General features: G+C 38.4%; 1 protein-coding gene across 1 annotated transcript; it reads left to right on the forward strand.

The window, feature by feature from the left end:
• Nucleotides 1–13,016: 13,016 nt before the first annotated feature.
• LOC107782090 (E3 ubiquitin-protein ligase RSL1) lies at nucleotides 13,017–14,324 on the forward strand. The gene is made up of 2 exons (XM_016602920.2): nucleotides 13,017–13,843; nucleotides 13,978–14,324. Exons 1-2 carry the CDS (start codon nucleotides 13,131–13,133, stop codon nucleotides 14,048–14,050), a joined length of 786 nt encoding a protein of 261 aa, XP_016458406.1. The 5' UTR covers nucleotides 13,017–13,130; the 3' UTR covers nucleotides 14,051–14,324.
• The last annotated feature ends 421 nt before the right edge of the window (nucleotides 14,325–14,745 follow it).

Here is a 14,745-nt window from a genome sequence, read left to right on the forward strand (position 1 = left end):
CTCGATAAGTGTTTTTACTTCATCAAATTCTTAGTTCGAGAGAATACGTTTAATAAATTATAATAGTTGCTCGAAAGAGAGTTACGACACTCAAAGTACTCACGATCAATAGAGAATATTTAGGCGAATTTATAGGAAACGTAGCGGGAAAGATTCTGACAATAGGGAAAATTATAACTTTAGACTTTTTCAAATCTTGTCTATAACATTTGCTTTGTTAGTTATAAATTACTGCATTTTTAATTACTTTGCTCTTAGTTAGTAAACATTCAAATCGTTATATAATATTTCTAAAAGTTGATTACTTGAATTCGTGCAAAATTATTGGTTGTAATTAGTAGGTTATTTTTGTGTGAGATTCGACTCCGAACTTGTATATCGGATTATATTTACAACGACCGCTAGACCTCTTGATAGACATAGTTGGGTGTGATAATACACTAATCTCTCTCGCGTTGAAAACCTTCCCAAAATCGATCGCTGTTGAAAGTGACTTCTGATCAAACTTCAGAAAGTCGGCAACCAAAAAAAACTGAAGTCCCCACTTTTTTTATTTTAGTCCATAAATAGGTAGTTTCCCTTTTAATAAATCGTAAAAAAGTTAACGGAGCGCGATGACGGCGTTATGGCCCAGTTAACCACTGGTCGTCTGATCAGCGACCTGCCTGTATTTAATTAACGGAGGGAACTGGAGGCGTTTAGGCCCGGTTAACTACAGCTCTCAGACCCGTGTTTAATTAAAATTTATGACCATTTGTGTACTTAAGTTTGTTTAAATATCCATTTTGGGCGTGGACTCAAATTTTAGACCGCTTTTTCAACTTCCTAAAAAATCCCTTTTCACATGTACCTTGTTCCTTTGTACTTTGGGAAAAATTCAAGAATACTTATTAGCGGGCGTTTGAACATAAGAATTGTAAAATTTCGAAAAACAGTAAAAACAAAATCAAGTAAAAATGATATTTAAAAATTAGAATTGTGTTCTGATATGAATATAATTTTGAATTGTTTTTAAATTTTTATTAGTGATCTGAATGAAAATTTTGAAAAGCAGATTTTTGGAGTTTTTCAAATTTTTAAAAAATTTCAAAATTTATCTTTAAGTGAAAATTGAAACTTTTATGGCCAAACACTAATTTCGAAAAAAAAATGAGAAATATTTTATGGCCAAACGGGCTCTTATAGGAAGAAATATTAGTCTGATACACCCGTTAAAAATCTATCTTATTAATTAATTATAATAACTACCTATTTAAGCTTAAAGAGGCTGAAAGCAGCACTCAAATCTAAACGATCAAACCTGGACCTAACACAACTACATATTAAAGCTGAAACATGCTCAAAGCAGCTACATTTTAGACAAAGCCATAATAGATCGACCTATTGAAGCTGAAAGAAAATATTTGCAATAAATTTTACTTATATCCACCCGAATCCTAAGTCACTTATATATTTTTCAAAATTCTGAAAGTCATCAAGCTAATTCTATATTTCACAAAACTCACTTATATTTTTTTATCACTTAAAAGTCACACAACTTTACCTTTATAACTTAAAAGTTATTCTGGTTCAAAACCTACAAAATATTCTACAAAAAATATGACATGGCATTAAATTTAATTTAAAAAGCTAATAATAATGCCATATAAGCTTAAATAGATCATATCTAAGTTAGACTCATTTCTTTCTCAACCCAATTTAACCTATAACCAAAATGAGTTATTAGTATTTTGACCATCAGATTTTGTGGTTGATTTGCAGAAAAAGAAGTCTAGAAAATTTAAGAAAAATTAGGTCTTTTGATTTTATCTTTGGGTTTTGGTTGTACATTTACGGTCGATGACACAATATGTTGTCTCTTTCTTTTGTCCAAACTATTGCTATAAGTATTTTTTCGTAAAACGGTAAACTTAAATTTATACGTAGTTTCTAGACAAATAAATTAATTTGATCCTGAAATAATAAAATAAACGAAGAATTATGCAATACTTAGCCTTAGGATGTAGACGAAACAACAGAAGCAACAGTTCCGGGAACAAGATTTCCGGGTACAACAACAACAAAATCAAAAGGTAAAAAGATAGAATGGTATTAAGCTTTGTATAGAATGTAGCGTAAGTTTGCCAGAAAATTCGTGTCTTTTATAATGATAACTGAGCTCACTATTTATAGCTATGTCTAGGGAAGGAGGTCCTAGGATCGTGCCCTTCTTTAATGTCAATTACGAGGGATATTGATGAAGATGTAACGGTGAACATAAATGCCAAATTCCTTGTAACGGGTAACTGTTCTTAATGCCATGGAATATTCTCTATTAAATGTTACCGGGCGAAGAGCATTTATCATATTTTTATGAGCGTTATTCTTTCCGGTGACAAACGAAATAGTTGCTTTTGGTCTTTGGCCATCCCCCCATCTTGGGTTTCACGTGTCCCTTTTTTGGACGGCCATATATCATAGCATATTTTACCCTATACAGATAGTCCCCCTGCTTTTTGGTGACCTAACATTGTGTTACTGGAAAGTTGGTAGAAATCTGAAGGCTTATGCCGATTGATTAGACACACGTCTCTCCGCATTTAATGTCCCAAACATACGTCATCCCATGATTCAGCACAACTTTTGCCAATTATCGAGGCAATCTTGGCCATGAATTTAGCCTCCAAAACTTTTACTTACACGTATCAACCTTCTCCCTTATAGTTCATAATTTTTCAAGCTTCCCTTATCTAACTTGCATCTTGCTCTTCATCTTTTCTCTAATTCTCTTCAAACAAAAAACCTCCTTCTTCTTCCATACAATGGCTTCTTCCTCAAAGCATACCGGTTTTCAAAGAGCAAGAACAAGATCGAGGACTCTGCTCCTCCAACAGTGGGCTCCATCATTCCTAGAAGTTTTATTACCACAAAAGACTTTGAAGGAAAATTCCCTACTACTAACTCTAGTACATGGGTCGTCAAAAGGTATTCTTCTTCCATACATCCTTCTAGCATTCCTATTGTGAAGGAAGATTGCCGCTGCTACGACTTGGATATTATTGCTCCTGATCTATAGCAGCGAGTCACCCTACCCAAGGAGGGTTTTACATATTTTTACACGTATCCCTTTACTTTGGGTGCGTTCTCTTTGAGCGGAGATCTTGACTCCGTGATTGCGGAGTTTTGCCTCCGCTACCAAGTGTGTTTGGTACAAGTAAGTCTTTCTAGTTCTGGTTCCGAGTTCTCGAGAACTGAAGAAGAATCGGAGGATGATGATGCTGAAGGACAAATTGGTGAAAATGTTGAGCCATCGGTAGGTCCGTCTACTTCTCCCCGGGGCACGGACACTTCTCTTCCTCCTAGTTCCGGAGATACTGTAGTTTAGCCTTTCTTTTCTTTTTTCAATTCTTGTACCTGTGTCATTTTGACATATTTTTTGTAAATAAAAATATCTTTTTCTCAAGTATTGTTTGAGTCTTCCTTTCGTTTGAATATTCATGCAAGTCTTTAATCTTTGCATTTTTTTCCTTTTGCTTAAGAATTTTGCGCAAGATTTTCTGTCTTGCGTCTTATTATGTGAAGCCTTGTGTGTATTTTCCCCGAAAGTATTTTTGGCTCCGGGCATCAGCCCTTTTTCGTGAGGGCTTTGATAAGTATTTGTGAAAGTTTACTTTTTGCATCCTTTCGTATACCGCTTCGGGTGTATCTTTCCCGAAGGCATTTTGATTCCGGACATAAATATTTTCAGAACTAACCCTTTAACATGATGGTTTTTATAAGATAGGACCCTCTTACGTTTACGGTGCTCTTGAAGAGGACGTCTCATGTTCATTACGACACTAGCATTTGAAGTACTTGTTTAACTTTCAAATGACAAAGTTAAGTCATCGTTCAGACAAGAAACAAGATAGAAACAAAAGGATTTCATTTCATTTCATTCCTTCTATTTTCAAAAATTACATAAGCATTTGCTATGCTGAAAAGAAATTTCCTTTATCGGTGGCTAACTCGTACAACTTGTTTCTATGGAGCTGGCCGCACAGTCCATGGTCCCGATGATGCAATTATATTTTCGGTTTTTCATTTCCCGGTCGACGTGGCAGTCATTGTTGTCGTATCCTCATATCATTCGCCACTCAGTGTTCGAATGCAAAGAGTGCGAAATAGAACACTGGAAGTCTTGTATCTTCGAATATTCTACTAATGCATTGCTAGATAATCCATAAGATGGTAACACACTTTACTTCCCCTTATGAATTTATGCTATCGAGCGAAGGACTATCTAATAACCCTCTAGTGGTTTGTGCTCGTGAACAATCGAGTAACCTTTGCTCAATAGCAAACTTAACTTCCCGGTGGGAATTTTCTTTAAAGCAAAAGATTATCTAACCATCCCCGAGTGGATCTTTGCTTGTGTGCCTTGTTATTAAAGGTCTTATTATTGCTGTCTTCGTAGTATGCTTTCTGTTGCTTCCTCATTAAAAACCTTGCCAGAAAAATTCAATTGGGACAAAAACTGAACGAAGGGAAAAAGAGTGCTGCATATACTTTCTGATCGGATAATGTTCATCAGCAATAATATCTTTTGAGGTGTGCCACATTCCAATTGTTGGACAACTTTTCTCCTTATTGGTTTTCCAACCCGTATGAACCTATCCCGGTGATAGCTGAAACCTGGTAGGGGCCTTCCCTCGTTGGACCTAGTTTCCCCGAGTTGAGCTCCCGGGTGTTTTGAGTTATTTCCTTAGGATGAAGTCTCCTACTTTGAAGTAACGGAGGTTGGCTCTTCGATTATAATACCGCTCCATTCTTTGCTTTTGAGCTACCATTCTTACATGCACCAAGTCCCTGCGTTCATCGAGCAGTTCCAAGTTGACTAACATTGCTTCGTTGTTCGATTCTTCATCTGCCTGGAAATATTTTAAGTTGGGTTCCCCTACTTCTGCCAGGATTAAAGCTTATGCACCGTACACGAGGGAAAAATGGGTTTGCCCTGTGCTCAACTTGGCCGTATTTCGGTATGCCCATAGAACTCCGGGTAATTCCTCAGGCCAGTTACCCTTAGTTGCTTCCAACCGTTTCTTGAGGTTTTGAATAATCACTTTGTTCGTTGACTCCTTTTGACCGTTTGTTCTCGGATGATAGGGTGAAGATGTGATCCTCTTTAAAAGAAATCTTACCTTTCCAGGAACCGGTGGCACTGGTCCGACGATGTCCATCCCCCATTTCATGAATGGCCATGGGGACAGAACCGAATGTAAAGGTTCTTCCTGTTGATTCACCAGTGGTATGTAGCGTTGGCACTTATCACATTTTCGTGCGAAGTCTTTGGCGTCTTGTTCCATGCGGAGCCAATAATATCCTGCCCTTACCAACTTCAGCACTAAGGAATTTGCGCCCGAGTGGTTGCCGCATATATCTTCGTGAACCTCTCTCATGACATAGTTAGCTTCGGATGTCTCTAAGCATCGGGCCAGCGGGCCTTGAAAAGATTTTCTATTCAATTGGCCTCTCTTGAAGCTATATCGCTCTACTTTGGCGCGCAGCGCCCGGGATACTTTGTGTTCTTCAGGTAGCCTCCCGTGTTTGAGGTAATCGATGATTTCATTTCTCCAGTCCCACACTAAATTAGTCTAATTTACCTCATAGTAACCATTTGTATCCAGGACTGAGTTCATTAGTTATAGTACTGTCCCGGACTCCGATCCCTTTATTTTCGTCGATGATCATAGATTTGCCAATGCGTCTACTTCTGCGTTATCTTCCCTTAGGATAGGAGTAATTGACCACTCCTGGAATCGCGCCAACAGATCTTGAATCTTTACCACGTATTATTGCATGCGCTCCTCCTTGGTCTCGAAAATCCCGTATACTTGATTTACCACCAGCTGTGAGTCGCATTTGATTTCGATGACCTCGGAGTCAAGTCCCCGGGCCAATTTGAACCCTACAATCAAAGCTTCATACTCTGCTTCATTGTTAGTTAAAGGGACCGTTCTGATGGCTTGCCTTAGGGTTCCCCCGAAGGCGTGACTAAAATTATACCGAACCCGGAGCCTTTTACATTGGAAGCCTCGTCCGTAAATAAGGTCCAAACCCCTGATGTCGATTCCAACCCCATTACTGCCTCTTTGGTCGCTAGAGGAAATAATCCCGGACTGAAATCAGCCACAAAGTCAGCCAAGACTTGTGATTTAATTGCAGCCCTTGGTTTATATTCTATGTCAAATTCACTCATTTCGATGGCCCATTTGGCCAATCTACCCGAGAGCTCGGGTTTATGGAGGATGTTCCGCAAAGGGAAAGTAGTCACCACGGCTATCGAGTGGCATTGGAAGTAGGGCCTCATCTTTCGAGCGACGACTACGAGAGCTAAGGCCAATTTCTCCAAATGTGGGTAGCGAGTTTTTGCTCCCATTAAAATTTTACTAACATAATAAATTAGAGATTGCGTACCTCGTTCTCTCAGACTAAAATCGCACTTACCACAACTTTCGAGACTGCAAGATAAACTAGCAACGTTTCACCTTCTTTTGGTTTTGAAAGCAATGGAGGGAATGAGAAGTACTTCCTTAAATCCCTCAAAGCCTGCTGGCACTCCGGGGTCCATTCGAAATTATTTTTCTTTTTGAGCAGTGCGAAGAAACGATGACACTTTTCTGATGACCGAGAAATGAACCTGCTCAAAGATGCCAATCTCCCCGTAAGCCTTTGGACTTCTTTCACGTTTGATAGTTGGTCCAGGATGTCTTCTATGGCTTTGATCTTATCGGGGTTTACCTAAATTCCCCTCCATGATACCAGAAATCCCAGACACTTACCAGAGCTGACCCAGAACGCGTATTTCTCGGGATTAAGTTTCACATTATGCTTCTTTAGGATGTCAAAAGTTTCTTGCAGATGTTTAAGATGATCACATACATTTAAAGACTTAACGAGCATATCGTATATATACACTTCCATAGTTTTTCCTATTTTATTTTCAAACATCTTGTTCACGAGCTGTTGATAAGTGGCTCCGGCATTTTTCAACCCGAAGGGCATCACATTGTAGTAATGTATACCAAAATTTGTTATAAAAGAAGTCTTTTCCTGATCCTCCGGGTTCATCTTAATTTGGTTGTACCCGGGATAAGCATCGAGGAAACTCATTAACTCGTGCCCGGCCATGGCATCAATTATTTGATCAATGTTTGGCAGTGGGAACGAGTCTTTCGGGCACGCCTTGTTAAGATCTTTATAATCTACACACATGCGAAACTTATTTTTCTTCTTAGTAGCTACTACTACATTGGCTAGCCAGTCTGGATATCTTACCTCTCGGATCGAACCAATATTAAGTAAGCAGATTACCTCTTCTTTGATGAATTTATTCCTGGGTTCGACAATCGGGCATTTCTTTTGTCTTATCGGAGGTATGTTGGGATCCAAGCTTAACTTGTGTACGGATACCTCTGTTGGGATGCATGTCATATCCTCATGCGACCATGAAAAACAATCGGCATTAGATTTAAGAAATTTAATAAAGTCGGACCTGAGTTCTGGGTGCAGTCCTGTCCCCAAGTAGAATTTCCTTTCTAGGAATTCTTCGAACAATGCCACTTGCTCCAGCTCTTCCAATGTGGACTTCGTTGCATTGTTTTCTTCTGGAACTTGAAAATATCTCGGCACCTGATAATATTTTGACGCCTCTGCCCCTCCCCCCGGATAACTCCATCTAGTTCAGGAGTAGGTGCCAGTCCCTGTAATTGCTATGCCACGTGTTCCTTTCCTTTGCAACTGGATACCGAAATTGTATTCATCTCCCTTGCCGCCGGTTGATCAACCCTTATCTGCTTAATTCCTTTGGGTGTTGGAAACTTTAGCAATTGATGACACTTTGATGGTACAACTTTCATCTCGTGCAACCATGGCCTTATCGGAATGATGTTGTATCCCATATCATCATCTACCACTTCGAAAAGAATTTTTTTCATTACTCCTTCAACGTTCATGAGTAATAAAATTTCTCACCGGGTTGTCACACTTGCGAGGTTGAATCCGGCAAGGAGCTTTGTGGCCGGAACTTTCGGTGAGTTTAACTTTTTCCAATACTCTCCATTGTATGATATTAGCCGAACTTCCTGGATCTACTAGAACGCGTTTAATCTTAAAATCTAATACATTTAAAGAAATTACCAGTGTGTCATTATGTGGTAGCAGCAATCCGTCTGCGTCCTCATCCGTAAAAGTGATATCGTCTTCCCAAAGCCTTTTGCTATGCGTTATTGATACTTTCATCTTCTTTGCTGCTGAAAAGGTGACCCCGTTAATCTCGTTCCCTCCGAAAATCATGTTGATTGTTTGACGCGGGGGATCTTCTCCTGCTTTCGAGGGTTTTGAGTTGTCCCGGTTACGACCATAATTGTTCTTAGCTCGATTACTCAAGAATTCTCTGAGGTGACCATTCTTCAATAATGTTGCAACTTCTTCCAGGAGGTGTCGACAGCCCCCTGTCCGGTGGCCATTCATCCCGTGGTATTCACACCTCAAGTTGGGATCCCTCTGGCTGGGATCAGATCTCATCGGTTTAGGGAACCGTGCTTCTTTGATGTTTCTCATGGCCGACACCAACTCCATTATACTGACGTTAAAGTTGTATTCCGATAACTCGGGGTAAGAAGGATCCTGTGACTGTGACACCTCTTTATCCTGCAATGATCGACTGCTCCGACCGCAATCAGTCCTATCAACGGCGAACCTGTCTGATGTCCGAAAATCTCTGTTGCGGCCTTCGGTCCATTCGTAGGGCAAAAGCTGCCCCCACGAAGTTCGTCTATCCGCGTCATAATCATCATTTGATTTTTCTCTATTCTTTTCTCGTACCAGTTGTGGACATCCGCCCAGGTCGTTGCTTGAAACTCGAGTAGGCTTACCTTCTCGGGAAGCATCTGAACTCCTCAGATTCAATCCCTTGGTGAATGCTTCAGCCGCCCATTCATCCGGGACAACCAGGAGCAACATTCTCTCCTTCTTGAATCGGGTAACAAACTCTTATAGCAGCTCGGACTCTCCTTGCGCAATCCTAAATATGTTGGCCTTTCTAGCATGTACTTTTCTAGCCCCGGCATGAGTCTTGATGAAAGAATCCGCGAGCATTTCAAATGAGTCTATGGAATGCTCGGGTAACAGTGAATACCACGTCAAGGCTCCCCTCGTGAGGGTTTCTCCAAATTTCTTTAGCAACACAGATTCAATTTTGTGAGGAACTAAATCATTTCCCTTTACCGCCATTGTGTAGGTGGTAATATGCTCCTGGGGTCTGAAGTTATGTCATACTTTGGCACTTCAGGTATTTTGAAATGCTTCGGGATTAACTCTGGTGCCGCACTTAGCTTGTATGGTAATTGAGTATACTTTTTCGAGTCCGGACCTTTTAGCACTGGTGGTGCATCCGGGATCTGGTCCATACAGGCATTCACTTCCCTCATAAACCGTAAAAGTTTATTCTTGAAAGGATCAATTTCGTTATTGAGGCCGAATTCGCTCCCCCTGCCCCATCGGAGCCAATTTCACCCCTGGGAGTGTTGTTATCGACCCTCTATATTGTTTGATTCGCAGGACCCCCGGGAGGAATCAAATCTCGTCTGTTTGCATTATTTGAAGCTCCTGACTGCGCATGTTTCAACTCCGTCATAATCTTATCTTGTCGCGTGAGGTGACCTAGAATGATTGCGTGTAGCTTTTGCAAGATCCTTACAGCGTCAATGACATGTTCCTCTTCAGCATCATCGGGAGTTATCTCCCGAACAAGTCGAGGATATTGCCTGTCATGTACCGGTATGGCGCCATTCTCCTAATTGTGGGTGTCACTAATTGAGTCATCAAAATGAGTCTGATCCCTCGAATCTCGGGGTTGTGCATGTTGTTAACAGTGTTATCTGCTATTTCTTATGATTTCTTCTAAGACAAAATAATCAAAACATGTTAGTAAAAAAGGGCAAGGATCAATTTAACCACATGGCTGTCTAGGCCCCACGGTGGGCGCCAAAATATTTACCCGTAAAATAATGCAATTGAATTTATACGTGGTTTCTAAACAAATGAATTAATTTGATCCTGAAATAATAAAATAATAGAAGAATTATACAATACTTAGCCCTAGGATGTAGACGAAATAATAGAAGCAACAGTTCCGGGAACAGGGTTTCCGGGCACAACAACAACGAAATCAAAAAGTAAGAAGATAAAATGGTATTAAGCTTTGTATAGAATATATCGTAAGTTTGCCATAAAATGCGTGTCTTTTACAATGATAATTGAGCTCACTATTTATAGCTATGTCTAGGGAAGGAGGTCCTAGCATCGTGCCTTATTTAATGTCAATTACGAGAGACATTGATGGAGATGTAACGGTAAATATAAATGCCAAATTTCCTGTAATGGGTAATTGCTCTTAATGTCATGGAATATTCTCTATTAAATGCTACCGGACGAAGAGTAATTATCACATCTTTATGAGTGTTATTCTTTACGGTGACAAACGAAACAGTTGCCTTCGGTCTTTGGCCATCCCCCGTCTTGGGTTCTACGTGTCCCCTTTTTTGGACGGCCACGTGTCATAGCATGTTTTACCCTATACAATAGGTTGTCTACGATTGTAATATGTACTGACAGTTACCACTATGCAATTTAATTTTAGGTGTTTGTTACTGAGCATTATTTTTGTCTGTTGGTATTGCTTAATAATCAGCATTTTGACTTTAATGGAATAGTAATTTGTGAAAATAGGTTCTTAATAGCTTGTTGTTCTTGTATGTTAGTGGTATATTTATATATTATGTGAGATGCATATGGTAGTATTTTATGAAATTATAGGTGGTGACACTAAGGTTATCACGTAACAAATAAAGGAAGATTTTTTTAGCACAAAATAATCGTTCTTATCTTCTCCTTCTGATGGTCAAAATATTAATAACCTGTTTGGGTTATGGGTCAAATCGAATTGTGGATGAAATTGATCTAAATTGGGTATGTCCATCTAAGTTTATGTGGCATTATAATTAAATTTAAAGTTGTGTCATATTTTTTATAAGATATTTTATAGATTTTGAACTAGAATGACTTTTAAATTACAAAGGTAAAGTTGAATAATGAAAAATAAATAAGTAACTTTTGTGAAATAAATAATTAGTTGGATAACAATCAGTAAAATTAACCTCAGGTTTCCAGAGTTATTGTTGAAAGGGGAAGGCAATGTTTCGACTTTGGACTAGGGTGTACACATTCGTTCAGACAAATAAAGAGGGGAAGGGAATATGTAGGTTGGGTAATATTTTTTCGCTAGATAGATATTATTTGCAACAAAGTTTCTAGTGGCAAAATCGAGTAAATAAAATGGCCTAAGTATGTATTTTGCATAATTTTCCCTTTTACTTTTTTCCCTTCGGGCCATATTTTGCCGATTTGATTTGTGTAAGAGTACATACCAAATTACTATTCCTTCGTTGTAAAATTTTTATACATCTCTGGAAAGTTACAATTGTTTGCAGCCCTTCCTTTGCCAGCTCTTCTGAATTCTGATAGTAGTATACCTTACTAATTAAACCACTATTATTACTATCACGAGTCAGAGCAAAATGTGTAAATCCATTGATAACACTTTGTGTGTCTAATGTCATCCATGTACTCAATTTATTTACAAATAAAAATAATAAGGCAGAAAATTATGAATCACACCGCAAAATTACGACTTTTTTTAAAGAAAGTCAAGAGGACCTATTAGGATTCTGTTTAAGTTTCCTGATTGAAATTCCAATGATTGCAGTAGATGTGGATGCGAATAGACCTATAAGGTTATAACTATCTAAATTCTAACTACAAAAATCAAAAATAATAGACTAAGATTTTAAATGAAGGATAATAAATATACGGGATCTGCTTTTAAACTTCTTGTGATCTTCAATCAATTATGTGCTTACCGGGAGTTAGCGCTATAGCGCTTGATCGAAAGGCCTCTCCAATTTCAGGTAAGTCGCATAGCCAATCAAAACTAGTCTGGAATTGAGGTGAATATATTGATAATAATCTTCCTATGCGAGCGGCTTAGAATTCTAAATATTAATAATTGCAAAGGCCATGGCCCACGAGTTGCAAGCGTAGTTGATTGATTGGTGAATGTATTGATAATAATTTTCCTATGCGAGCGGCTTAGAATTATTAAAATCGCAAAGGCCACATGGCCCACGAGTTGCAGGTGCAGTCTAGCAGTTTTCTGATTTTCAAATCCTTATGATGTTAAGATTAGCATTGAATTTATCTCTGTTACCTGGATTCTTGACGCAGAAGGGAGCATTGAAACAATAGTAAAGTTGTTTATGTGAGACGTATAGGTTAGGAGTTCGAGTCATGTTTATATCAGGTTAGGCTGCCTACAACACATTTTTTAGGCACGACCTTTCCCTGAACCTTGTATGAACGTGAAATGCTCGTGCACCGAGCTGCCCTTTTTCATTTTTAGGATAATTCGAGCACTGGTGGACAAAAACTGTCCAAACAAAGAGTTTGAAAAAATTCAGTTTTATTTTTGCTATCTCAATTCTTAGAACTTTTCAACCAAATGCCAGCAAGTATTTTTCAGTACTGTAGCAACTTGAGATCCTCAAGTAAGAATCTGTAAGTATACTAAATTTTAATCTTTGTCATCTTTGGGCGGTGGAAATATTACTTAGTTTATAGACGGAGTTTTCACTTTAATTTACTTCCGAAGACCTTAAGTTGATTTGGACTTTGTCAATGGGTGGAAAATCCTTCACATCGCACATAATTTATTACAACCACTAGCTCTTGGTCCCTGCTAGGAACATGTCATTAGCATTTAGCATAAGGAGTTAACAGGAAATGATTAAAATTGCAAACGTCAATTGCTTAGCATTTTGCTTGTGTCATGTAGAAGACTGATCCCTATTTGCACCAAGTCTTGCTCTATAGTCTTGCTCTCCAAGTATTTTCCGGGTAACTTAATGAAGACAACTTAATTTGTCCTTAATTTTATATGAAATGTCCAATACCAGAAGGACAATATAAAACCCTTTGCACTACATCAAATAGTCTCACAAATCAGCAAAGATCTTCAAGAAAAATCCTAAGCCAACCAGTGATCAATTCCATATATGACAGACATAATTTCAAAAGTGTGTGATGAAAATGAAGATTTTCGCGCGCTCATAGTATCAGATGATGAGTGCGCAGAGGAATTGCAGATCCAAGAGATTATTGCAGCCTCTTTAGGAATTTTCCATCATCACATGTCATCATCAACAATGCAAGAATCCCCGGAATCATCGCAAGTTTACTGCGAGATTTGCATGGAGACAAAAGGAACAGATGAAATGTTCAAACTCGAGAATTGCTCTCATCATTCTTTCTGTTCTGACTGCACAGGTTCACATGTCGAATCCAAGATTCAACAGAACATTTTTCCTGTAACTTGCCCAGGTTTGAGATGTCGTGCAATAATTGAACCCGAATCTTGTAAGTCCATCGTTCCAGAAAATGTTTTCGCGAGGTGGGAAGAGGGATTGAGCGAGTCCAGTCTTCTTGCTTGTGAAAAATTGTATTGTCCTTATAGAGATTGTTCAGGGCTGCTATTTTATGATCGTGATCAGGACACAATTGAGTTATGCCCTTTATGTCGAAGGCTGTTCTGCGCGGCATGTGGTGTCCCTTGGCATACTGGGCTTGATTGTGACAAGTTTCAAAAGGAAGGAAAAGACAGAGATGATTTAAAAGTTGAGGAACTTGCTAAGAAATCCAAATGGATGAAATGTCCTAAATGCAAACACCTTGTGCAGAAGACTGATGGCTGTATACACATAACATGCTGGTTAGTTAGTTTGTTGTTTAATCCTATACTTTGGTGGTGGTGGGAGGATTAATTTCCTTATAATTTATACTACTGATTTAGCGTAATTATTGATGTGTTTACATATGGCTTAATCCTATATATTGTGGATTCAGGTGCAAATTTGACTTTTGCTATGTATGTGGAGGAACATGGAGTGAAGAGCATTGGAGTTGCCAGATTAGTTAATGATCATATCGGATTGCCTCTTCGTACCAATTTAGATGCTGGATGTTTGTTGTCCACCAGCCAGAAGGCTCAGAATTACGGGGAAAAAAAAAAAGGAACAAAATTATACTGTTTTTAGTTGGTACTTTATGATGTGATTAATTTGGTGTGTTGTCCAAAATGTTGTAAAGTAGGTACTTCTGTAGCTTCCGAATTGGACCTTGGATAGCGTTCATCTGTTTTGATTATAAGATGCTTGAATTGGAGACCAAAGAGCTAAGACACTCTTTATGTCTTTTTTTTTTCCAGGTCAAAAACTAGAGACTTAATTAGGTGCATAACAAAAAAGCAATCAATTCATTAACTACAAATTAATGTCAAACTAGTTGGAACAGTCATATGAATCGTCTTATCGACTCCGCTGGCTCTACGCATACTCATTTTATTTAGGTGAGCAAGTTTCATTACGGTAATTCTACTCTTTTATTTGAGCTTGAAATTGATTAAAAGGCATGTGAAAAAAATTGCGGTCAAGAAATAATTCTTTAACTCTCGAAATTCAAATACCATCACATAAATTTGAATGAAGGAAGTATTATAATTTTCATATTAAAATGTACATAACTCCATCTGTGAAGATGTAGCACAAATATATGTATAGCATAGCTGAAAAAAATAATAGCATAATGTTTTTATTATGCCATTAAAATTGTTAG

The sequence above is a fragment of the Nicotiana tabacum genome, chromosome 4 (genome assembly GCF_000715075.1).
Source record: "Nicotiana tabacum cultivar K326 chromosome 4, ASM71507v2, whole genome shotgun sequence".
NCBI classification, from domain to species: Eukaryota; Viridiplantae; Streptophyta; class Magnoliopsida; order Solanales; family Solanaceae; genus Nicotiana; species Nicotiana tabacum.